This window comes from Amborella trichopoda, chromosome 8 (assembly GCF_054954075.1).
Source record: "Amborella trichopoda isolate Santa Cruz 75 chromosome 8, AtrichopodaSantaCruz75HAP2 v2.0, whole genome shotgun sequence".
Classification (NCBI taxonomy): domain Eukaryota; kingdom Viridiplantae; phylum Streptophyta; class Magnoliopsida; order Amborellales; family Amborellaceae; genus Amborella; species Amborella trichopoda.
In genome coordinates this window covers 8328493-8355717 of record NC_142343.1, presented here as the reverse complement: position 1 = coordinate 8355717, position 27225 = coordinate 8328493, and the positions used below count along the sequence as shown (strand labels likewise).

Below are 27225 nucleotides of genomic sequence, written 5' to 3'. Positions count from 1 at the left end.
TCGTTTGATGTGTAAAGGATCATATACAATAAGAACTTGTAATCATCTTTAGCTATTAAACGACAAACCAGTCGGCTTGAAATCTAATGGCACGTAATTGTGACCTTGTTGTCAATAAATGAGTATATGATGGTAAAAAAAGGCAAAAAAAATAGAAGTTCATAGTGAGGGTGGCAATAGACCCGACCAGACCCAAGACCCAACAAGAGAGACCCAAGATCTAATAGGTATGCGTATAGGTCTAACTTTTGAACCCAACAGATTCAATCCGGGTCCAAACCTGGACCCGAATACTATTTGGGTCTTGGTCCGGGTCTAGCAAATCCGACCCATTGCCACCCCTAGTTTCAAATGGACGGATGAAAGAAGATGGCTTTGTCCGCCAAATTGGACATGTTCAAATAGGCCTACATTTATAAATGAATAAACAAAGAGATTGATCTCAAATATGTGTGAAGGAGATACAGAAAAATATAGCAATCACACCGACCAAATATATTTGATATACATGATCTACTTACCATACGTGCAAAGTCCACAACTAAACTAAGCATTTACCAATAGAAATAAATAGAAAAAAAAAACAAATAACAACAAGAGGCACTGTATGCAATTTGATCTTTTCGCAAACCCCATGGTTCAACTTGATGTCCTAACCAAAGTTTTTAAAAACACATTGATGACCCAAATCGGTCGTCTGGATTTTCTATCCAGTTTGGAGGATCAACAATCTGAAAAAAATTTAAAATTAAGTGGAGCAAGTTCTAGCCAAATCAGGGATTAAAAAATAAAATAAAAATAAAATAAAATGTGAAGTTAGTTGGTACCAGTTCTTTGACAGAACCAGCCAATTCGGCAAGAGAACCGGTACAGACTGAATGGAACTGGCACTTTAATAAGGGGAACTGGCTGATTATCGATATTTTTTTGGGATCTACATTAGCCCGACTAATTCCTAATATAAATCACCCGATTCTGATCAGAATCACGAATTTTTCAAACCGTTGCCCTAACTTGTAGGTTGCTTGTTGGTAAGAGCTGTTGGGTTTATGTGTCCTTTAAAGGCCTTATGAGTGTGTAATGAAAAATATTTATTATAGTGGAACAAAAACTCAATGGGAGTGTGGTCCATCGAAGACCATACTAAGCAAATGATATTTGCGAATATCAGACTGTGCTTGACAATCTAAGCCAGTCGGTTGGAAACCCAAGGTACCTGGGCGTAAAAAATAAACCGATAAGGGTTTTTGGGTTAGCCCTTGATGAGGTCAGAGCTTATGCCTAGATGAGTGAGCCGAGGGACTATGTGACCCTTGTGTGTGATGGTTGGCCTACAGAGACGGGAGGCAAAACCTCATCCATGTTCAATCACACGATATGCATGTAGATAGATCGTTCGAAAAAGCTAGATATCCACCTTTAGGTGAAGCATATGCAGGTGCGAGAGATACCCCTATGCCTCATAGAGCTGTGGTTGCATCAGGTCGTGGTGACCCTGACTTGTCTTTAAGGGAGTGGTTCATCGACCAGACTTTGGTGACCTGCTAATGAGCCCCTACTTGGACTGTGGGTCATGGAAAACACTTTGTTGGTTCGATAAAGGAAGTGTGGTTTGTAGTCCACAGTTGAAGGTGGAGTAACCCGTGATCGTTGATTGAATTCCTGAACCATATGGATCCACTTCCCATCATATTAATTTAATTCTGTTCATTTTATTATTAAGTTATTTTAGATTTATTATTTGAATTTTTATAAGTCATTTGATATTTTATTTCTTATTTTTAGACTTATAAAAATGAAGTTATTAATTTACAAAATTATAATATTTTAAAATTTATTTTGTTTAAATTTTAAATATTTATTAAAAAAATACATGGGGGCCCATAGTGCACATGGGCCCACCATGTGGGTATTAGGTGGGTCCCCACATACCATGCATAGGTGTTACGCCCCACCCTTTGATACCTTCTCTTATTGCTTTGTCTTCAAGTTTGTTAAATATGGTAACTATATCTTGTAGCATATGGTCAAACATTGATTAGGAAATTTTGACCATATTTTACCTTTAAGAAATATCTTGACTTGATATTATTGAAATATTCTTATGGAAAATATGAGATGAAATATGCAATTTATGGTATGTACTATATCTTTAATGCCTGCCTGAAAAACTTAAGGCCATTGGTTGTAAGTGGATTTTCAACAAAAAGTTGAACTCTGAAGGGAAAATAGAAAAATACAAAGCTAGATTGCTTGCAAAGGGTTTCACCCAGAAAGAAGGAATAGATTATGAGGAAACCTTTTCCCCTGTTGCCAAATTTTCATCAATCCGAATCCTTATAGCTATAGCAGCCCACTTAACTTCGAGGTTCATCAAATGGATGTCAAAACAGCCTTTTTAAATAGGGATTTAGAAAAAAAAATTTACATGACCGAACCTGAAGGATTTGAGGAAAAAATGAAAGAGAACCTTGTATGAAAACTTAATAAATCCCTTTATGACCTAAAACAAACATCGCGACAATGGTACATAAAATTCTAAAAGACAATTGTTCTTGCAGGGTTCTCTACAAGTAATGAGGATTATTGCATATATCAAAAGGACAGTGGAGTGATGTGGCATTTATATCGTTATATGTGGATGATATGCTAATTGTTATTAGCTCAATTGCCTTAGTAGTAGAGACGAAAAATTTACTTACACAACACTTCGATATGAAGGATCTTGGAGAAGCTTCATATGTGTTGGGCATCAAGATAATAAGAAATTGGAGAGAGAAGACTATCCAACTTTCCTAGGCAACCTACTGTAAGAGGATATTAGAAAAGTTTGATATGAGTATGGGTAAGCCCATGTCAACCCCAATTGACAAAAAGACAAAGCTTAGTAATAAAATGTGTCCTACCGAAGACATGGATATAAGAGCTATGGAGAGAGTATCATACATGAGCGCAGTTGAGTCCCTTATGTACGTCGTGATGGGAACAAGGTCTGATTTGTCCTTCGTCATAAATCTGGTGAGTCGTTTCCAAAGCAATCAAAGAGATGAGCATTGGAAAGTAATAAAAAGAATTCTAAGATATTTAAAGGGGACCATGAACTATATGCTCACATAAAAGAGGGGAACTGAAATAGCAATAGAGGGATATTCAGATGCAAGCTATCTCGCAGATCTAGATGATGCGAAGTGTACATCTGGGTATGTGTTTATACTTGGAGGGGGTGCGGTTTCTTGGAAGTCAAAGAAACAAGATATTGTGGCTTTGTCCACCATGGAATCCGAGTATGCGGCATGCTGTCTAGCAGCCAAGGAAGTTGTGTGGATTAAGAAGTTTCTTAATCAACTTAATTTTCATCCTGTACATTTTGAGGCGGTGCGAATTTTCTGCTACAACACGGCGGCTATTTGTGTCTCTAAGGAGCCTCGGTTTCACAAGAATTCCAAGCATATCACGTTATACTTCTATCACTTGAGAAATGAAGTGAGATTAAAAGAGATCAAGATCAGCTACATATCTACAGATTTGATGGTTGCAGACCCTCTGACTAAGGGAGTTGTCCCTAATGTTTTTGGAAGACATGTGAGGGAGATGGGGATGAGATAAAGTAAGGAAGAGAGAATGTAAGGTCTTCAAAGGCTCAGTGGGAGATGTTGGGTTTATGTAGTCTTTAAAGGGCTTATGAGTGTGTAATGAAAAACATTTATAATAGTGGAACATAAACTCAATGGGAGTGTGGTCCCTCGAAGACCATACTAAGCAAATGATATTACGGATACCGGACTGTGCTTGACGATTTAGGCCAGTCGGTTGGAAAACCCAAGGTACTTGGGCATAAAAACTAAATCGAGAAGGGTTTTTGGGTTAGCCCTTGATGATGTTAGAGCTTATGCCTCGATGAGTGAGCCGAGGGATTGTGACACCCTTGTGTGTGATGGCAGGCCTACAGATATGGGGGCAAAAACCTCATCTATGTTCCATCACACGACATGCATGTAGATAGATCGTTCAAAAAAGCAAGATATCCACCTTTGGGTGAAGCATATGCATGTGCGAGATAACCCTATGCGTCATAAAGCTGTGGTCATATCAGGTCATAGTGACATTGACTTGTCTTAGGGGAAGACCTGTAATTGACAGACTGGGATTGTGACTCCTTGCGTCATCGATCAGACTTTGGTGACTTGCTAATGAGCTTCTACTTGGACTGTGGGTCATGAGAAACACTGGGTCGGTTCGATAAAACAAGTATGGTCTGTAGTCTACAGTTGAAGGTGGAGTACCTCGTGATCGTTGATTGAATTCCTGAACCATATAGATGCACTTCCCATCATATTAATTTAATTGTGTTCATTTTATTATTAAATTATTTTAGATTTATTATTTGAATTTTTATAAGTCATTTGATATCGTATTTCTTATTTTTAGACTTATAAAAATGAAGTTATTAATTTACAAAGTTAAAATGTTTTAAAATTCATTTTGTTTAAATTTTAAATATTTATTAAAAAAATATATGGGGGTCCATAGTACACATGGGCCCCACCATCTGGGTATTAGGTAGGGTCCCACATACCATGTATGGTGGCACGCCCCACCCTTGGATACCTTCTCTTATTGCTTTGTCTTCAAGTTTGTTAAATATGGTAACTATATCTTGTAGCATGTGGTCAAATATTGATTAGGAAATTTTGACCATATCTTATCTTGAAGGAATATCTTGACTTGATATTATTAAAATATTCTTATAGAAAATATGAGATGGAATATGCAATTTATGGTATGCACTATATCTTTAATGGATTTAGTTTATTTAAATATATTGATGGGAAAATGGTTTAAGGAAAAGGGGATAATGGTTCATGTACATTCCATAATGTTGATGGCCCATCTATAGAATAGATGGCTCAGATCTCTCACCCCACTAGTAACCTTGATCAACGGTCCATATTCAATCTCAAGAAAGCGGCAAACTATGGGAAACCCCAAAGAAACTATAAATCTAAATTTCACTATGAATAGGGGTGCTCTCTCCATCTCTACACACCTCTCTTTCTCCCATAAAATCTCTCTTTCTTCCTTAGGGGCCATGCCCCTCTCTCTCTACTCTATGATTTTCTCTCTCTCCTAAAAAGACCCTAGGGGCACACACCAACATAGATATTCTCTCTCTCCCAACATAGAGATTCTCTCTCTCTCCTAAAAAGACCCCAGGGGGCACACACCAATATAGAGATTCTCTCTCTCTCATGATCTAATCTAAGGGATAGAGACTTTCTCTCTCATGATCTAATCTAAGGGTTGGGAAAATTAGAGTTTGAGCCTAATTATTTTGGAATTAGGGTTTTGTATAGATTTAATGGTGGTTACCTAGTTTGGCCAAAATTAGCTTTTTCGGTTCGAAATTGAAGCTAGACCGCTGATCCTGCGCCATTGGATATGGTGACTCGGTCTGGGGTGTAAAATGCCCGGTTGAGGTAATCTCCAACATATTTTCTTTTAATTGTTTGTTCTTTTATTTTATATTATCAAGCTCAATATTAGGTTGTATGAATGGCATCAAGTAGTTGAGATTTATTTTATTGATGTGTTATTTATTTTTTGAATTTCTATTGTTTATAATAATATTATTTGTGAGTGATCTTGTTGCCAAAATTATAAGAAGTGATTATTATTTTTTTTAAAAAAATTGCATTTCCCCGGCAAAAGATAGGCCTTTCTTTCAAGAGCCCCAGCTTGCCAGTCCAAAACTCCAAAGGTCAAAAAAAGAAGTCCTTACTTTACACTTTTTAACATGAGCCACCTTATTGCATTCGAACCATTTCTCGTGCTTCAATTATGTCGGAGCATAGACTTGGGGAGTTCCAAATTCATCAAAACATTAAGAATTGTCATTAATAACACAAAAATTATCTCCAAAGCGTGAGAAAATAAAATAGTTTTCTTAAATATATTAAACACGTTATTGTTCGAAACTTAAACTATTTTAAAAGGGTGCAGTTTGTATATGAGGCCGAGACCCTAAACAATCAAAGTGAAGTGAGGCGCACCTTCAAGTAGTGTCGAAAGATGTCATTTCAATACCATAAATATTTGTAATGGCCCGAAAATTTATTTTCATCTTTAATTATAAAACTTAAAGCTTCAATTCTTTTTTTTGGGTAAGTCTGTGGGGGAGAATGCCCCTTACCCATTTTTTATTTTCATTATTAATAGAAAACGGGTAGGGCCTTCTCCCCCACTGACTTACCCAAAAATAAATAACAAAATAGTGTAGATCGAGCAGATCTATGAATATATAAAAATCTTGAAAATTGACGGTCCGAATATGCTTTATAAGATGCAATATTTCCAAGCAATTTTTTCTCATGTCCATGCATCTTGTGGTCAAGATTATCAATTTGAGGATATTTGGGCATTGAAACAATCTCTTCTAGAGAAATTTTTGAGGTGCGCCTTAATTTTATTGTTTAGGGCCTTGGCCTTATGTAACCTTTTTCTTTTTTAAAATTTCCCTTATCTTCCTTGATATAAAATATTTGAATTTTGGTTTTGAGATAACAAGAACTAAATCAAGAATCTTAATTTAACCAAAAATTTCACCAACAATAATTTCAAGAAAAAAAAAATGTACTCCCCACAAGAACCGCATTCCTAAAAAATATGTTCACTTATGTATTTCAAAAGAAAAAGAAAACATATTCTCTAAAAAAAAATAGTACCATAAGTTGAGTTTGCTTATATAGATTGCTTGGTACAAGTAAACCTTATGTTGCTTTTTTTGTATCCATAAGTTTTATTAGATTTTAAACTTTTTTTTTTTGGGTTTTTCGTTCCTTCATTTATTGCACAACAAAATTATTTAGATAAACTATTGTTTTATTTATATTTTTGGTTTTTTGTTATTGGCAAGCTTTTTTTTTTTTTTTTTTTGTGAGGTGTACGACAATCATACAATCGTACACCTCAAAATTATTGTTGTTGATATTTGATGTAGTTGTGTTTAGGATCATTGTTGTCATTCTATTGCATGCCTCCATTTTCGTGTCATGACAGTAAGAGCAGATCAAATTGTTGTGTTTAACGACAATTTAGACCAAAAAAATGTCAGGCAGCTCTAATTAATACTAAGTCTTGACATAAGGTTATTGTTCAATTGTATCTTTACATAGACTCATTGCATACTCTTATGCATATTGTAATTTTATGTCATGTCATATATGTAATTCCAATTAATTTTTTTTACGTTATTTTTTAACCATCATCATTGTTTTTTTTTAAATTAATTAGCGCCGGTCACACGAATCTTTGTCAAACATTCTACTTTATTAAGAGTCATACTTTCAGTGAAGTCATAAGTCCTCATATCTTTTCTGACTACTTCCAACCATGTTCTTGGCCTTACACCTTGTCAGTTTTTAGCCTTCCACTTGAATTAACTCGTATCTTCTACTTTGTTTTTTTAATCAAGTCCCAATAATTAATGATTTTTAGCTTGCCTCAATTTTGGCATATCATCACAAATCTATTTGTTTCACTTGTTTTTAAGACAAATCCCAAAGGTTTGTAATTTTTAACTTGCTTAATTTTTGACGTGTTATCTATTTAAATCAAAATTTTCACTGTCTTTCTTTGAGCCAAATCACAAAAGTTCATAATTTTTAACTTAAATTTTGATGATCCATATTTTCTCTCCGAATTAATGCATTCAATTCTTTGGATCAAAACACACCTAATGCCAGTTTTTTGGTTTAGTAACATATCATTATTACCCTATCGTTCTCCTCGTTACTAACTATAATGTTGGCTTTGCCAGTAAATTACCATTCCTCAATTTGAGCTCAATTTAAAAAATTTGTAATCATTTAACTTTTAAAAAAAAAAAATCTGACTTTTCCACCCCAATAGACTCCAATTTGTGGGATAAAAACCATTTTATACATGTTTTAAATTTTTTGGGATTGTATATTATGCGATCATTTACTATTGTTACTAGGAGGTCACCAACTTCGAGAAACTTTGTTGAACTTTGAATCTAATTAACGATATACTTACAACTGCCTCATTTAAAGCTTTATAGATGAGCGTGATTATAATCTTTTTGTATTAAAAGTAAATGGGAATGTGGTTTTTATAAGGCTGAGGCCCTAAATAATCGAAGTAACACGCGCCTTCAAATAATATCGAAAGATGTCGTTTTAGCACTAAAAATCTTTACAATGAATCGAAAATTTATTTTCTATCTCTAATTATAAAATTTCTAGCTTCAAAAATAGTGTATATCAAGCAAATCGTACTTGAAAATCTTGAAAAATGAGGGTCTAGATAATGCATTACAAGATGCACTATTTTCAATATCTGAAGTCTTTTTTTTTTATGTGCATGTATCTCAAGGTCAAGATGATCGCATTTGAAGGTTTTTCAGCACCGAAACAACTTCTTCCATTGATTTTTTGAGGTGCGCCTTAATTTGATTGTTTCAGGCCTCCGCCTTATATAAAATCTTTCCCTTTATAAACTTTTTTTTTTTTTTTTTCCTTTTTTTGTTGGGTTTAGTAATCTATTGTTATTCCCTTATAGTTTCCTCATTTACTGTCGATAGTTTTGGCTTGGAGTCTACTATTACTAGGCTGTACAATTTCGTCTCCTAGATAGCAACTTGGAGGATTGCATTTGAAGGTTTTTCAGCACCGAAACAACTTTTTTCATTGAGTTTTTGAGGTGCGCCTGAATCTTAATTTGATTGTTTCGAGCCTCTGCCTTATATAAACTTTTTCCCTTTACATACTTTTTTTTTTTTTTTTTTCCGTTTTTTTTTTTGGGTTTAGTAATCTATTGTTATTCCCCAATGGTTTCCTCATTTACTGTCTCTAGTTTTGGCTTCGAGTCTACTATTACTAAGTAGTACAATTTCGTCTCCTAGATTCAAACTTTTGGCTTTGAGTCTAAACTAAGTAGTACAATTTCGTGTTCTAGATTCCAAGTGGGGGGACTTTGGACAACTTTCATCGTAAATGTCTACCACCCAGGATTGGAACCCTTCACCTTGGAACCCTTCATCGTAAGGTCTTCCACCCCTGAGCAGAACCCTTCACCTTTCCTCGACCACCACTGAGCAGAAGCTGTCTACCACCACTGAGCAGAAGCAAAAGTGCACCAATGTTTACCACCACTGAGCAGAAGCACAAGTGCGCCAATGTTTACCACCACTGAGCAGAAGCACAAGTGCGCCAATATTTACCACCACTGAGCAGAAGCAAAAGTGCACCAATGTCTACCACCACTGAGCAGAAGCAAAAGGCTGGTGTACGTGTGACCTTTCACCAGTACTCTCTATTTCTCCCTCCATTGGTCCCAATAAAAATCCCAAAAATTCCCTTGTTTTTCACAAAATTTGTACCTTTCACCAGTACTTCCTATTTCTCTCTCCATTGGTCCCAAGAAAAATCCCCTTGTTTTTCACAAAATTTGTACATTTTGTGGGTTTCTTGAGTCCATTCTGCCTCCATTTTAATTAATCATTATTCTTTAGATTGTTACAATTATCTGCTCTAATCTTAAGCATTTTGGTTAACCTAGTTTGGGATTTTTTTGATGTTATATGTCCTCTGGATATAAATATATAATTATATAATATCATATTATAATATATATGGGGTCCCATCAGTTTCTAATGCGTTCTGTCACTCTCTTATGGGCTCTCTCTCTCCCTCTCAATTAGTCTATCCTTTGGTTAGTTCGCCAGGGGACTCATGATCATGGATTCTCCCATTAAAACATAGTTCCCCAAACCAGAGTTCCATTTACTGTGTTCATTTCATTTACATGTTAGCAGAGAATGATAGAAACATATGAAACCTTGCAACATCAGCTGTAAAAGTGAAATAAATCATAAACAAACATTATTTTCATTACCACATCAATAAATGTATACTTCAACAAAAATAATGAGCATCTCCAAGGTGTAGGGCCAAAATATAGGCCAATAAATGAAACCTGACATATCTAACAGTCTATACCCTGCACAAACACTACTACCTATACCATGTCTTCCTCTTTTTGTTCTTGATTTGATTCGCCAAATGATGAATTACTTCTTCCAATTTGGCCTGCCTTCCTTCTTTGAAACTCCAGAGAATAGGAACAGGGTATTTTCCACTTGGATTGTATTCATTGAGTTGAAGCATTGCCGTCTCCACAGCCTTGAAAACATCATCTCCATATTCGTCTCTGAGTTCTCTCAAGTTGTCATCATTTTCATCGATGACCTCCTGCACCATCACCAGAAATTTCCATGAAATCAGTAGCATGATAAAAAACAAACTAAAAAGAATTCATTAATGTCTCAATAAGATCAAGAATTTAAGAAGATACACACATATGGGAAGTTACCCCACATCTAATAGGTCAAAATGTTGCAGGCGAAAAGGAATTTATAAAATTGAACACTTCCATTATCCGCTTGCAAGTTTATGCTATGTTCAAATTGATTCTGATGGTCTATCTCCATAAGCGACCATCTTGAGCCAAAAAAAATGGGTTGGCTTTAAAAAATATAGAATCCAGATGAGAGCTATAGAGAAAGTTACACTGCTGGTCTACACTAAAAACATTACATCTTGATCATTATCATATCTAATATGCATTTCTTTCAGTATCTGTCATATTTTGGGCTGGATAAATGCATCTTTACAGCCCCATGTTTTGAGCCCAAAGGCCCAGATCCTTACTTCAACTTAGTTCTGTTTAAAAGCAAAAAATTGAAATGCAAAAATGTTACCTAGATCATGTAGTGAATGCTAAACAAATTAACAGGAAGGTCTTGGAAGATGCATATGGATTTGGTTGTTGATCCTGCAACCTAATAGAAATGAGGTCCTAGGAAGATGCATATGCATTTGCTTGTAGATCCTGCCACCTAATAGAAATGAGATCCTTGTAAATTTTTGGGGTTCGATTGCATTTGCTGACCAGTATACAGAGAGAGGGGGTAGGGGTGAATAAAATGCAAAGACGCCCAACCATTTATGCCTCCATAAATGTATGAATACATGGAAACCATCAAACAAGTTACTTAATGAGGCAGGAAATCATAAATGTCCAAGAAAATCCAATGCATCTAGTGAAATTGAAAGCATATATGGAGATGTGCACATTTTGTGATACCTACAATCACACATATGCAGCTATATGAAGCATATCTATTGTCATGTAGATGCATTTGTCCAGGAATGCCAATGAAAAAATTCACAAAATTCAGAGTTACATACTCTGTCCATGCTTGCAATAGTAACTGTCTTGAAAGGATGCCAAGATGGGTTTCTTGTGCGTTCTTCCCATAAGGAGCATAACTCTGATGCCCTCAAATCCCATTCTTCATTTGGAAGCTTTGCTTTTACAGCACGAGTAAATGGTTGCTCATCAAGGACCCCCATTCTCTTCACGCCTATAGATGAACGATTATTTGATTTCTTCTCAAAATACTGCAAGAATGGATATATGTCAGCTTCAGAAGTTACAACCATCAGAAAATAAAATTTGACAAAAGATGGTTATACATCGAAATAAATCATGAAGAAAAGTGGGTCCTCCAAAATATGCCTGTGTAATTAAAGGTATACCAGTCTATTGTTGTCTTTTAAAACGTATAAATCTTAATTTTGAGGGTTAGATTTTTCCAAAAGAGTTGTAGGACTCTACCTCAACTGCAGCTTTACGAGCTGCTTGCAGCTCATCATTTGCTTCTCTTTCCTTTCTTAAAAGAACATTGTTTAGCTCTTCCAAGCTTTGCAATTCACTTTCTTTCTCCTTTAACTCCTCGACTGGTTCTTTCACTCCCTGGTAAAAATTTTCTTCAATATCTTTCATCATCATCTGGTCGTATTTCATCTTTTTTATTTCTTCTTGACAAGCAAGTAGTTTTTGTGCGCTTTCCTCACGAAATGCTTGTAGCTTTCTCTGTGAGTCAGCTTCTTTACTTGAAAGAGCACTGGCTAACTGTGCTAGGAGTTTCATCTTTTGATCTTTCTCTGTGAGTTCCCTATTAAGTGCCTTAATCTTTCGGTTGGCTTCTATGTTCATCATCAGCAGCTCTTGTGTTCTTCTAGTAGAACCAACTACTCCAGCTGCTGAGGTTCGTGCTTCAAATAATTCCCTTTCTAGTTGCTGAATATTAATATGCTGCTTCCGCTCCATCTGTAACAAAGTCAAAAAAATGCTATCAGTTGCTGCATGAGAAATTGTTCACACATATCATATAGTTTTAATTTGAACGAAAAAAAAGGAAATAAACACGTGATCCCAAGTAATCTACCTCATGATCTTCCACGTCTTTCTTCAAAACCACATCAACCTTCTTTTCTCCTTTGCTTTCTTTCATATCACTGCAGTAAATAGAAAGGAGGATTTTTAGAATTTAAAAGCCATAACCGAAAATGCAAGGGAAAAAAACAGAATTTTTTTTTATTCCGTTTTGAAATTGTTTGAAGGGCTTTAAATTTTAGCATTATAAAACCCTTAAAAGGTAGGAGCTTAAAATGCAAAAAAAAAAAATTAAAAATAAAATAAAATTATATTGTGTTATTCTTTTTGCCATTTTCAATTTTTTTAAGGGCGTTGCTTTTACTATATATAAAATAGAAAAATCAGAGAATGCAAGTATGAGCCCTACCTAAAAAAATCAAAAATATAAAACAAAACTAGATGTTTTCTTCTTTTTTTTTTTTAGTTTGGTATTGAAATTGGTTTAAGGGCTTTTAAATTCTAGGATTTTAAGTTCTTATCTTAATTCTAGCTTTTGAATTGGGCTTCAAAATAGTAAAAGCCCTGAAGAAAAGGTCCAAAAATGCAGAATAAAAATCAATATTTCCTCTTTTAATTTGGTTTTAAAATTGTATCAAGAGCTTTTAAATTCTGGCATTATCAAACCCTTTAAAAGGTAGAGGTTTAAAAATGAAAGAAGAAGAATAATAAATAAAATTATATGGTTTTATTCTTTTTGCATCTTCTGTTTTTTAATGTCGTTTACAAGATGTACAAAATAACAATCAAAGAATTGCAACGAAAGAGAGAGAGAGAGAGAGAGAGAGAATGAATTACCATCTGTTTGCGAAACTTTGAGTATTGACTATTGATTTCTTCATGCAGAAATCACATGAAGAAACAGCTATCTTCCACAGGTTTAAGTTGCAGAGAAGAGAGAGAGAAACACGCCTTCAATTCAAGAGAGAGAGAGAGAATGATACAAAGCAAGACAGAGAGAGAGAGAGAGAATGCTACAAAGCAAGAGAGAGAGACAGAGAGAGAGAGAGAGAGGGGTTTTAGAGAGAGAGATGGGTAAACCAAAGAATGAGAGAGAGTAGTGTCTACCGGAAGCCCAAAGAATTTATGAGAAGCGCGGAATTAAGGGATTGGACAAGACTACCCCTCGACTCTTTTCAAATATTCTCAAAGGCCTCCAGTGAATTTAGTTTTGGAAAATAAATATTTCGGATCTTGAAATCTGAGAGGGGTAATTTAGTCATTTTTAAAATACCGATAAAATGTTATAGTATAGAAGGGATAATAAGAAAAAATTTATGTGAAATTCTTGATAATAGCAAATATTTGTGTAACTAAGTATAGGTGAAATTCTTGAAAGTAGCAAATATTTGTGTAATTAAATTTAGGTGAAATTCTGGAAAATAGTAAATATTTTTGTAATTTTTTCTTAATTTTAAGAAGCCAAAAAACTAAAAATAAATAAAATTATATCGTGTTGTTATTTTTGTAATTTACAATATGTAAAAAGGAAAAATCAGAGAATGCATAAAAGAGCCCTAGGACCCAAAATAGAACAGAAAAATCTATGGTTTCCTTTTTTGAAATTGGTTCAAGGGCCTTTAAATTTTTAGTATTTTAATTTTTTTTTGTAATTATAGCTTTTAAAAAATACAGAATAAAAATTAAAATTTTTATTTTTTTAATGCCATTTTGAAATTATTTTAAGTGCTTTTAATTTATAGCATTATAAGAACCCTTAACAAGATCCGAGGCTATAAACAATATGCAAAAAAAAAAAAAGAGAATGAATTATTATCTGGTTGGGGCACCTTGAGTATTAACCATTGAGTTAGTGATGCTTGATGTGGAATTTTTGATGACTTCCTTTATCTTATTTGAAATTTTACAAGATTTTTATTTTTTGTCTACTTTTACAAATATGTGATTATTTTTTCGATTTTCTTTAATTATATACTTTTATTTTTAACAATTAGGGCAATTGAGGTTAAAGAAAATAAAGAAATGAGGAGCAGGAATGCAGAAATGACATGAAGAAACAGACGATGTATCTCTTACCTTCCCCTCGCTCTCCTATCTTCCACAGACAGGTTAACTAACTTGCACAGAAGAGAGAGAGAACTTGCAGAGAAGAGAGCGAGAACTGAGACTTCAATTCAAGAGAGAGAGAGATGAATCTATATAAAGCAAGAGAGAGAAAGGGAATTATGCCTAAGTATAGAGAATTTGGTAAATCAAATAAATAGTGAGAGAAAGTAAGTTATAAAAAAGAAAAGAAAGAGAGAGAAAGTAGCCTTTATCAGAAGCACTCCGAATTTTATCAAAAGAGCGGATTTGAAGGGGTGATAATTTATGACAAGTGCAGATTTAACTGATTTGACAAGACTGCCTCTCGACTCTTTTTTAAATTCCCTGAAAGCCCTAGTGAAAATCCGGCATATATATATATATATATATATATATATATATTAGTTTTAGTACAATATCATCTAAAATTTTTCACTTATCACATTCAAAATTTTGTATGCTTTAAACTATTATTTTTTTCAAAATTTCCCTGGATCTTTATGTTTCAAAATAAAAATAAAATATGGAAAAAAAATAAAAAATAAATAAAATTATGTATTGTTATTATTTTTGCAATTTCTTGTTGTTTTAAGGGTGTTTACAATATGTAAAAAAGAAAAATAAGATAATGGAAAAAAGAGCCCTACAACCAAAATTACACAAGAAAAATCTATGTTCTTTTGTTTAATTCGATTTTGAAATTGGTTCAAGGGCTTTTAAAATTTTAGTATTTTAATTTCTGTTTTTTATTGTAGCTTTTAAAGTCAGCTTTGAAATAGTAAAAACCCTAAAAAAACACAAAAAAATACAATAAAAATCAATATTTCTTTTTTAATTCAGTTTTGAAATTATTTGAAGTGCTTTTAAATTCCAGCATTATGAGAACCTTTAAGAGGTAGGAGCTTAAATGAAAATAATAATAATAAATAAAATCATAGTGTATTGTTCTTTTAGCATTTTTGGTTTTTCAATATCATTTACATTATGTACAAAGAATGCAAACAAAAAAAAAAAAAAAAGAGCGAAAGATAAAACAAAAATCAAAAGAGAAATAAGGAAAAAGAGTGAGAGAGAGAGAGAATGAATTAGACAAGAGAATTAAGGAAAAAGAGAGGGACAGAGAGAGAATGAATTATTATCTATTTAGGTACTTTTTAGTATTGACTATTTAGTTACTTATACTTAGATGTGGAATTTTTTATGATCTATTTCTTTCTTGTAAAACCTTGTTTAAATTTTTATTTAAATACTTGTTATCTACTTTTCTAAAATTCTAACTATTTCTTGGATTCTTTTTAACTATATATTATTGTTTTTAAAATTAGTTCACCGGTGAGAGCTTATCAAAGCCTTTGACCGAAAAAAAAGAAATCCGTACATTTCCGAACCAAATCTCTACACATATAACAAAGCTAAAGAAACGTGCCATCAAGGTTTTTACAGTGAAGATGCATGAAGCACTACCCTTTTTTTTTTTTTTTTTAAATTCTGTATTTGTCTCTTACCTTGCCAGTTGCCCTCCCTCTGAAACGGGCCTTCACGAGCCCGAGAGAAAAAGAGACAAGAGTAGCGCTTATCACAATTCCGATTAATTTAAGCGTATCGATTCAGGGAGGGCGATGTTGCCGCTAACTTTGATCTCTTAATTTTAGGTGATTAGACAAGACTACCCTTAATTCTTTTTTAAATAGATTATAAGACCCTTAAAAATTTAATTTTAAGGAGCCAAAACAAAACTAAAATTAAATAAGTAAATAAAGGCTAAAGAGTAAAAAATAATAATAATCTCCATGGTATAAAAAAATTAATTTATTTTTTGCATTGCCACTGTTCACTCGAGTAGATAATATCAAATCGGAATAGTTATCCGGACATGGAGTTAGAATCGGTTACTTGGTACTAATCAGTATATTGGTGGTTTTGACCGGCCAAGTATCGGGCAGTCAAACAAATGTTAAAAAATAGTAAAAAACCAAATAAAATGTGAAAAATATATTTAAAGTATGATTAAACAAAACACATCTAAATAAAATTGAAAATTAATTTAAAAATAGATTTACAGAATCCATTTGTGTTAAAGAATATTTTTTATTTTTTAAAAAATAGATAGAAAATTATAAAAAAAAATATTAAAGGCCAAGACAACTTTTCAATCTTCGTCAAAATAATGAAAAACATTAAAAAATGCATTACAAACAAAACTCCTTATTTTTTTATATAATTTTATACAAATAAAATTATATTGTGTTATTCTTTTTTCGATTTTCAATTTTTTTAAGGGCGTTGCGTTTACTATACATGAAATAGAAAAATCAGAGAATGCAAGTATGAGCCCTACCTAAAAAAATCAAAAATGTAATCGATGTTTTCTTTTTTTTTTTAGTTGGGTATTGAAATTGGTTTAAGGGCTTTTAAATTCTAGGATTTTAAGTTCTTATCTTAATTCTTGCTTTTGAATTGGGCTTCAAAATAGTAAAAGCCCTGAAGAAAAGGTCAAAAAAATACAGAATAAAAATCAATTTTTCCTCTTTTAATTTGGTTTTAAATTTGTATTAAGAGCTTTAAAATTCTAGCATTATCAAAGCCTTTAAAAGGTACAATTTTAAAATGAAAAAAGAAGAATAATAAATAAAATTATACGGTTTTATTCTTTTTGCATCTTCTGTTTTTTAATGTCGTTTGCAACATGTACAAAATAACAACAAAAGAATTGCAACAAAAGAGAGAGAGAGAGAGAATGAATTACCATCTGTTTGGGAAACTTTGAGTATTAACTATTGAGTTATTGATGCTTGATCTATCTTCCACAGGTTTAAGTTGCAGAGAAGAGAGAGAGAAACGCGCCTTCAAATTCAAGAGCAAGAGAGAAAGAAAGATACAAAGCAAGAGAGAAAGAGAGAGATGGGTAAACCAAAGAATGCAAGAGAGAGTTGTGTTTTTCGGAACCCCAAAGAATTTATAAGAAAAGCGGATTTAAGGGATTGGACAAGACTACCCCTGATTCTTTTCAAATACTCTGAAAGGTCCCCGGTGAATTTACTTTTGGAAAGTAAATATTTCGGATCTTGAAATCTGAGAGGGGTAATTTAGACATTTTTAGAATATGGATAATAAGAGATAGTGATCGGTAATGAGAGAAATTTTATGTGAAATTCTGGAAAATAACAAATATTTGTGCAATTAAGTTTAGTTGAAATTCTTGAAAATAACAAATATTCGTGTAATTAAGTTTAGGTTAAATTCTGGAAAATAGCAAATATTTGTGTAATTGTTTCTTAATTTTGAGATGCCAAAAAACGAAACATAAATAAAATTATATTGTGTTGTTATTTTTGTAAATTTTGTTTTTTTAATAGCGTTTAAAATATGTAAAAAGGAAAAATCAGAGAATGCTAAAAAAAGGACCAAAATTACAAAAGAAAAATCTATGGTTTTTTTTTTTAATTCGATTTTAAAATTGGTTCAAGGGCCCTTAAAATTTTAACATTTAAATTTTTTTGTAATTCTAGCTTTTAAAAAATACAGAATAAAAATTAATATTTCTTTTTTTTCATTCCTTTTTTAAATTATTTTAAGTGCTTCTAATTTATAGCATTATAAGAACCCGTAAGAAGTGCCGATGCTCTAAACAATATGCACAAAATAAAAATCAAAGAACAGAAAAAGAAAAAAGAGAATGAATTATTATCTGGTTGGGGCACCTTGAGTATTGACCATTGAGTTAGTGATGCTTGATGTGGAATTTTTGATGGGTTCCTTCATCGTATTTGAAATTTTACAAGATTTTTATTTTTTTTGTCTATTTTTACAAAATTGTGATTAGCTTTTGGATTTTCTTTAATTATATACTTTTTATTTTTAACAATTAGGGCAATTGAGGTTAAAGAAAATAAAGAAATGCGGAACAGGAATGCAGAAATGACATTAAGAAACAGAAGATGTATCTCTTACCTTCCCCTCGCTCTCCTATCTTCCACAGACAGGTTAACTAACTTGCACAGAAGAGAGAGAACTGAGACTTCAATTCAAGAGAGAGAGAGAGATGAATCTATATAAAACAAGAGAGAGAAAAAGAATTACGTTTCAGTATAAAGAAATAGGTAAACCAAATAAATAGAGAGAGAAAGTAAGTTATAAAATAAAATAAAATAAAATTGAGATAAAAAGTAGCCTTTATCAAAAGCACTCGGAATTTTATCAGAAAAGCGGATTTCAAGGAGTGATAATTTATGACAAGTGCGGATTTAACTGATTTGACAAGACTGCCCCTCGACTCTTTTTTAAATACCCTGAAAAGCCTAGTGAAAATTAGGCATATATATATACGCTTTTTTAAATACACTGAAAGGCCCAGTAAAAATTAGGCATATATATATATATATATATATATATATATATATATATATATTTTGGGTGCGGTTTCTACAAGGTTGCAATCTTAAACAATCCAAATAAGGTGCACCTCCAAATTTTATGATATGTAATTTTGTTTTAAAAAATTCTTAGGATTATTTTAAAATCTATTTTTATATCTAATTATAAAATTTTAAACTCCAAAAATGATTAAAGTCAAGTAGATCGATAAACACATGAAAATTTTGAAAATAGTAAGTCAAGATAATATGTTGCAAGATGCACTATTTCTAAGAGTAAAAAGTTTTGTTTTTTCTTATTCATACCTCTCGATGTCGTGATGTTCCATTAGAGGGTTTTTCAACATTAAAACAACATTTTTGATGGATTTTTGAGGTGCAGATGTAATTCTACATTTTCAAAGTTGCAACCTTATATAAAAATTTTCATATATATTATATATCTATTACTTTTAGATATATAAACTCTAAATTTAGTATGGTTTAAATTTATTTTATTTAAAATTGGCCTACTTCTGGATCTTTAGGATTCAAAAAAAATTTAGAGTAAATTTTGGATTGTGGATTTTTGGAATTTGGAATTTGAAAATTAAAAAATGAAAAATCACAAAACTGCCCTTCTGGCAAGGATTTTTTCAAGATCCAAAAATCCATAATTTTGGATCTTTAATGTCCATATTTTTTATTTAAATTGTTTTTTCTTAATGTCCATATATGTTTTTATCACAGATAATATTTCACGCGAAATGTCCATATTTTTTTCTTCCGAGCCCCTCTTCAAACCCTTGTGTGAGACAAGAAGATTAAGGCGATTGACAGCAACATGCTGAGAAGGATTCAAAGGTTCGTGTGATCTTCAATAATTTGAATTTTCTAAGTTCAAAAGTATAATTGTTCGATTGCTTTGATGCGTAGCATCAAAAGTTCATTTAAGGTAGCCAAATCTTGTAAAAGCCAGCAAACTACAGTTTGAAAGCAAGAAGCAACCACGTTAACGCGCATTTGTTTTCTTGCAAGAAGCAAGACCGTTAATGTGTATCTGTTTTTTTGCTTGCATTCAGGGACTATCTTGTGAGAGGACATGAGTGCACACTCCTCTATCGACACAACAACAAGAGGACATGAGTGCACACTCCTCTATCGACACAACAACAAGAGGACATGAGTGCACACTCCTCTATCGACACAACAACAAGAGGACATGAGTGTATCAACCAAAGAAAAGAGAGCAACCTCAGCATCTTATTTTTCTTTGCCACTATGAGTGCACACTTCTCTTCTAGAGCCAAAGAATTACAAGCGGTGGAGCTTTATTTGAAGTGGATGGAGCTCAACCATCACAAATGGTATAGCCGTCCAAACACTAATGGAATTACGACCAGTCTCATTTCATCTCTTTTTCAACCACTTCCATCAGCGATTGCAGCGTCGGTGGGATGGATAGCAAAGGAATCACGACTGACTTGTTCGGGAACGGGTGAATTTATGCTTTCATCGGGAAAAGTAGTCCCCGACTTCCCAACCAACCTTTGCAGGCGAGAAGGAAGAGGGGATCGGATTTCTTCTCTTACTACTTATTCCATTCTATAGCCTGGATGGCTGGCTTCAACTCTTGGGGTGGGAAAAAACAAAAATCAAAGAAGAAAGAAAGAGAGAGAGAGAATGAATTGACTATTTGGGACCCTTTTGAGTATTGACTCTTAGTTCCTTAAGACTTATGTGGAATTTTTGATGGTTTAACTCTTTTTTGGAACATCTTATTTAAAAATGGGAAGAGTTTATATGGAGCCGAGACTCCAATCAATCAAATTAGAGCCTATCTCTAAAATTTCACTAGAAGAAGTTGTTTTGATGCCCAAATATCCTCAAATTGATCATCTCGACATCAAGATGTATGAACATGAGAAAAAAATGGATTTCATGTTTTAGAAATAGTGTAGTTTGTAAAGCATTTTTTGACCATCAATTTTCAAGATTTTTAAGTTTTTATAGATCTCTCAATCTACATTATTTTTAAAACTTTAAATTTTATAAATAGATATTAAAATATATTTTAGGGCTATAAAAAAGATTTCAAGTATTGAAACTATATTTCTCAACACTATTTGAAGGTAGGCTCTAATTTGATTGTTTAGAGCCTAGGCTCTATACAAGCAGCACTAATTTTCTTTGTCAATTTGTTCTAAAATTTTACCTATTTTTTGGATTTCTTTAACTATCTATATTTTTGTTTTTAAAATTAGGTCACCCGAGAGAGCTAATCAAAGCCTTCGACATCAAAGAAAAAAAAAGAAATCCATAGAAATGTACATTTCTGAGCAAAATCTCTATACACATCACAAAACCAAAATAATCATACCATCAGGTTTTTATAGTGAAAATACATGAAACACCTTAAAGAAAAAAGAAAGAAAAAAGAAAGAAAGAGCAGCAACAAATATACCGCTTACCTTGCCTCCCTCTGATAGGTTCGTCATATTTAACTTGTAGAGAAACGCGCCTTCGCGACCTGGAGAGAGAGATACGCGAATATGTTTAACGAGAGAGTAAGTTGCGTTTATGAGAAGCCCCTGGAATTTAAGAGAAGGGCGAGTTTTAGCGCGGATTTTGCCTGTCCCTCTCAATTTTAGGTGATTGGATAAGACTACCCTCAACTCTTCTTTTTAATAGGCTGAAAGGCCCTATTGAATTTAATTTTAAAAAAAATTGTACATATGTATGTTATTTTTAGCGTTATTACAATATCATATAAAATTTTCACTTATTACATTCATTTTTCTGTATATTACATGTATACCCGTTCTTAGGAGCCTTGAACTTGTTTTTCAAAATTGCCCTACTTCCGATGAAATAAAAAACGAAATATATGCAGACCTTAAAGATTCGAAATTATGGATTTTTGGGTCTTGAAGTATTGTTGTCAAGTTCGTTTCGCTTTAGCCAAAGATGTCGAAGCCGTTAGATTTTAGGCCTAGACCAAAGCGAAGTGAGGCCCGATGCTGTCGCTTCCCCCAAATTCAGGCCACTTCATATCTGCTTCGGGCAAATTCGGCCAAAGCTTCATCCTTATCAAAGAAGTATCAATATAGAAGTATTTCCTTGAAATTTTATTTTTCATTATTTTTATATAATTACATATATAAATATCTAATTTATTTATATTAAAATTTTTAAAAAAGCCTGAAGTCTTCCCCCTGAACCAGCCGAAGCATCGAATTGCTTCATTTTCTCACCAAACCGAAAAAGACTCTGAAATAAAACTAACAACATTGCTAGAAAGGTCGTCAGGGCTTTTTTTTGTTAGATTTTTTCCTAAAAAATTTTGGATTTTCAATATCCAAATATATAATTTTTGGATTTTGCATATCTAAAAAATGTAAATTTAAAGTAATTTTCGGATTTTTAAAATCAAAAAATGTTGAACACTAAAATTAGAACGTTTGGATTTTAAATATCCAAAAGCTACAACAGTTGTATAGTAATATGATGCAACAACCTTCAAAATGGCCATGTGTTTGATCCAAATTTTGAAATATACACACTTTTCATTCTAATGAACAATCACAAAAAAGAAAAAGTTGGAAAACACAACCTAGAAAGTTTTTTTTTTTTTGCCCAATTAAGATAGGCCGTTCATTTTTGCGATATGCTTAGATCTAGGCTTTAGAAGGATTTTTTCATTTCCAAAGTTTTTGGATGGCATTATTATCATTAGATGAACAATATTAAAAAGAAAAAGTTTATATCGAGCCGAAGCTCTAAACAATCAAATTTGAGCTTATCTCAAAAATTTCACTAGAAGAGGTTGTTTTGATGCCCAATTATCCTCAAATTGATCATCTCGACATCAAGCTACATGGATATGAGAAAAAACTGGATATCAAGTTTTGGAAATAGTGTATTTTGTAACACAATTTTTGACAGTAAATTTTCAAGATTTTCAAGTTTTCATAGACCTTTTGATCAACACTATTTTTGGAACTTTAAACTTTATAAATAAAAATAAAAATATATTTTAAGGCTATCATAAATATTTTCGGTATTAAAACCACATTTTTTGATACTATTTTAAACCGCACCCATGTTAAAAAAGAACAAAATGATTTCGAGTTTATAAAGGCTAAAATATTGAAATTCACTAAATGAATGGTCTAGATTCGTTTTTGGAGGAGACCCATTTTAGCCATATCAAGGTTCAAATTGAACTTTGTTTTTTTTGGGTTGATTAGTGAGATGAAGAGAGTGTGTGTAAATTTTGGGTCGTACAAATACCACAAATATAGTTTTCTAGAAGTATCGTCGCATCATATTATGATACAACTGGTACACGAAATCACCCCATATATATATATATATATATATATATATATATATATATATATATATATATATATATATATATATATATATATATATATATATATATATATATATATATATAGGATGATGTCATTTTAAAACCGTTTTAGATATTGTTATAATATATGGGTTGGCATTGGTTGTATATGCTTAAAAGGTGCACATGTATCTTTTAATGATTGAGATTGTACTAGCCTTGTCAAAGGGTAATTTTATTTTATCTTTTTATTTAAAAATAAACTAATATGAAATTCGGAATTGAGTTTCATTTTTATAAATATAATTAAATAAAATAATAAAAACATTTTGAATAAAAAATATCTATAAAAAAAATTCAAAAGGATTCATAAAATATTTTTTTAGTTAATTTTAGAGAAATAAACCTACACAAAAAAATTTAGATAAAGATTTTATTTAAATAAAAAATAAAATTAATTTTTAGCCATTGGATATAGCATTGTGAAATCCCAATGGTTAGAAAGTTGCTTGTACACCCCTCGAATTGTCCACATGATGTGGACACGATACGTTTCCTTATTTTATTCGATCACCTTCTTCCCTTTGCGGTTCAACTGAACCAATATAAGCAAAATCAGGCACTTAAAATCCTAATAGTTCAGTTAGATCGGAACTGGTTACTAGAAAAAAGTAGTTTTAATGTTGAAAAACCCTTTGATTTATCATCTCGATATCGAGATATATGACCATGAAAAATAAAAAGATTTTAAGTTTCAGAAGTGTATTTTACAACATGTTATCTACACCATCTATTTTTAAGATTTTCATATGTTTATAGATCTACTTGATTTTAACCATTTTTGAAATTTAAAATTTTATAATTAGATATAAAAATAGATTTTGGGATAATCCTAAGAACATTTTACATCAAAATTATATACCATGATAAAATTTGAAGGTGCACCTCCAATTGCACCCTTTTAATAAAAACTCAAAAGAAATTATATAAAATCTTAAAAAAAATAAGGAGTTTTGTTTGTAATGCATTTTTTAATGTTTTTCATTATTTTGACAAAGATTGAAAAGTTCTCTTGGCCTTTAATACTTTTTTTTATATTTTTTCATCTTTTTTTAAAAAAATAAAAAATACCCCTTAACACAAATAGATTCTTTAAACTCTATTTTTAAATTAATTTTCAGCTTTATTTGGATGTGCTTTGTTTAATTATGCTTTAAATATATTTTTCACATTTTATTTGATTTTTTATTATTATTTAACACTTTTTTTACTACCCGAAACTTGTCTAGCTAGGCCGGTCGAAACGACCAATATACTGGTTAGTACCAAGTAACCGATTTTAACCCCATGTCCGGATAACTATTCCTATTTGATTTTTTCTACTCGAGTGAACAGTGGCAATGCAAAAAATAAATTAATTTTTTTATACCAAGGAGATTATTATTATTTTTTACTCTTTAGCTTTTATTTACTAATTTAATTTTAGTTTTGTTTTGGCTTCGTAAAATTAAATTTATAAGGGTCTTTTAATCTATTTAAAAAAGAATTAAGGGTAGTATTGTCTAATCACCTAAAATTAGGAGATCAAGGTTAGCGGCAACATCGCGCTCCCTGAAATCGGTACGCTTAAATTAATCGCAATTGTGATAAGCGCTACTCTCTCTCTTTTTCTCTCTGGCTCGTGAAGCCCCGTTTCTCTGCAAGTTAAACCTGACGAAGATATCAGAGGGAGGGCAACTGCCAAGGTAAGGGACACATCTGCTTTGTTTTTTTTTTTTTTTTTCCCGGTAATTCCGTTTCCTATGTTTTTATTTTTATTTTTAGTAGATTGGGGACTTACCGTTTAAAAGTGTTAATTAGGGGTGTCACAATGTAGTAATTGAATATCGAGATGCTACCTTTAAGACCTCAACCCTTTCTCAAAAAAAAATAAAATAAATAAATAAATAAATAATAGTGCTTCATGCATCTTCACTATAAAAACCTGATGGCACGTTTCTTTAGCTTTGTGATATGTGTAGAGATTTGGTTCGGATACGGATTTTTTAATTTTCGGTCAAGGGCTTTGGTTAGCTCTCACCGATGAACTAATTTTAAAAACAAAAATATATAGTTAAAGAAAATCCAAGAAATAGCTAGAATCTTAGAAAAATAGACAAAAAAAATTTAAATAAAATTTTAAACAAGATTTTACAAGCAAGAAATAAATCATAAAAAATTCCACATCTAAGTAAAGTAACTAAATACTCAATACTCAAAAGTACCTAAACAGATAATAATTCATTCTCTCTCTCTCTCTCTCTCTCTCTCTCTCTCTCTCTCTCTCTTTTCCTTATTTCTCTTTTGATTTTTGTTTTATCTTTTTTTTTTTTTTTTTTTTTCATTATTTGTACATAATGTAAATGCTATTGAAAAAACAAAAATACAAAAAGAGCAATAGACTATAATTTATTATTATTATTATTATTATTTGCATTTAAGCTCCTACCTCTTAAAGGTTCTTATAATGCTGGAATTTGAAAGCACTTAAAATAATTTCAAAACTGAATTAAAAAAGAAATATTGATTTTTATTGTATTTTTTTGTGTTTTTTTACGGTTTTTACTATTTCAAAGCTGACTTTAAAAGCTACAATAAAAAAAAAAATTTAAAATACTAATATTTTAAAAGCCCTTGAACCAATTTCAAAATCGAATTAAACAAAAAAACATAGATTTTTCTTGTGTATTTTTGGTTGTAGGGCTCTTTTTTGCATTATCTTATTTTTCTTTTTTACATATTGTAAACACCCTTAAAAAAACAAGAAATTGCAAAAATAATAACAATACATAATTTTAATTTATTTTTAGTTTTTTTGTCCATATTTTATTTTTATTCTGAAAAATAAAGAACCAGGGCAATTTTGAAAAAAATAATAATTTAAAGCATGCAAAATTTTGAATGTGATAAGTGAAAAATTTTAGATGATATTGTACTAAAACTAATATATATCTGCCGAATTTTCACTAGGCCTTTCAGGGTATTTAAAAAAGAGTCGAGGGGCAGTCTTGTCCATTTAGTTAAATCCGCACTTGGCATAAATTATCACCCCTTGAAATCCGCTCTTCGGATAAAATTCCGAGTGCTTCTGATAAAGGCTACTTTCTCTCTCTATTTTTTTTTTTTTTTTTATAACTTACTTTCTCTCTCTATTTTTTTGGTTTACCTAATTCGCTATACTTACACATAATTCCCTTGCTCTCTCTTGCTTTATATAGATTCATCTCTCTCTCTCTCTCTGTTGAATTGAAGTCTCAGTTCTCTCTCTCTTCTGTGCAAGTTAGTTAACCTGTCTGTGGAAGATAGGAGAGCGAGGGGAAGGTAAGAGATACATCTTCTGTTTCTTCATGTCATTTCTGCATTCCTGCTCCTCATTTCTTTATTTTCTTTAACCTCAATTGCCCTAATTGTTAAAAATAAAAGTATATAATTAAAGAAAATCGAAAAAATAATCACATATTTGTAAAAGTAGACAAAAAAATAAAAATCTAGTAAAATTTCAAATAAGATAAAGGAAGTCATCAAAAATTCCACATCAAGCATCACTAACTCAATGGTCAATACTAAAGGTGCCCCAACCAGATAATAATTCATTCTCTTTTTTTTTTTTTGCATATTGTTTATAGCCTCGGATCTTGTTAAGGGTTCTTATAATGCTATAAATTAAAAGCACTTAAAATAATTTCAAAATGGCATTAAAAAAATAAAAATTTTAATTTTTATTCTGTATTTTTTAAAAGCTATAATTACAAAAAAAAATTAAAATACTAAAAATTTAAAGGCCCTTGAACCAATTTCAAAAAAGGAAACCATAGATTTTTCTGTTCTATTTTGGGTCCTAGGGATCTTTTATGCATTCTCTGATTTTTCCTTTTTACAAATTGTAAATTACAAAAATAACAACACGATATAATTTTATTTATTTTTAGTTTTTTGGCTTCTTAAAATTAAGAAAAAATTACAAAAATATTTACTATTTTCCAGAATTTCACCTAAATTTAATTACACAAATATTTGCTATTTTCAAGAATTTCACCTAAACTTAATTACACAAATATTTGCTATTATCAAGAATTTCACATAAATTTTCTCTTATTATCCCTTCAATACTATAACATTTTATCGGTATTT

At 31.7% G+C, this 27225-nt stretch overlaps 1 protein-coding gene across 2 annotated transcripts; it reads right to left on the bottom strand.

The window, feature by feature from the left end:
* Positions 1 to 9885: 9885 nt before the first annotated feature.
* On the bottom strand, positions 9886 to 17278 carry LOC148780763 (factor of DNA methylation 1-like). Of its 2 annotated transcripts, XM_088874806.1 has the most exons (6): positions 17093 to 17278; positions 14338 to 14456; positions 12314 to 12383; positions 11701 to 12195; positions 11271 to 11483; positions 9886 to 10271 (listed from the first exon to the last, which is right to left on the bottom strand). In XM_088874806.1, the coding sequence occupies exons 3-6, from the start codon at positions 12377 to 12379 to the stop codon at positions 10035 to 10037; spliced, it is 1011 nt and encodes a 336-aa protein (XP_088730932.1). In that variant the 5' UTR covers positions 12380 to 12383; positions 14338 to 14456; positions 17093 to 17278; the 3' UTR covers positions 9886 to 10034. The 2 variants fall into 2 exon arrangements, with proteins under 2 accessions (XP_088730932.1, XP_088730930.1); XM_088874804.1 differs by lacking the exons at positions 14338 to 14456; positions 17093 to 17278 and adding an exon at positions 13099 to 13369.
* Positions 17279 to 27225: the final 9947 nt, after the last annotated feature.

Excerpts from the sequence above, each read along its gene's own strand:
- LOC148780763 (XM_088874804.1), bottom strand. The coding sequence starts at position 13,142 with ATGAAGAAATCAATAGTCAATACTCAAAGTTTCGCAAACAGATG. Across the intron at positions 12,384-13,098 it reads CAAAGTTTCGCAAACAGATG|TGATATGAAAGAAAGCAAAG; the intron begins GTAATTCATTCT and ends TATTTACTGCAG. Across the intron at positions 11,484-11,700 it reads CTCGTAAAGCTGCAGTTGAG|TATTTTGAGAAGAAATCAAA; the intron begins GTAGAGTCCTAC and ends CCATTCTTGCAG.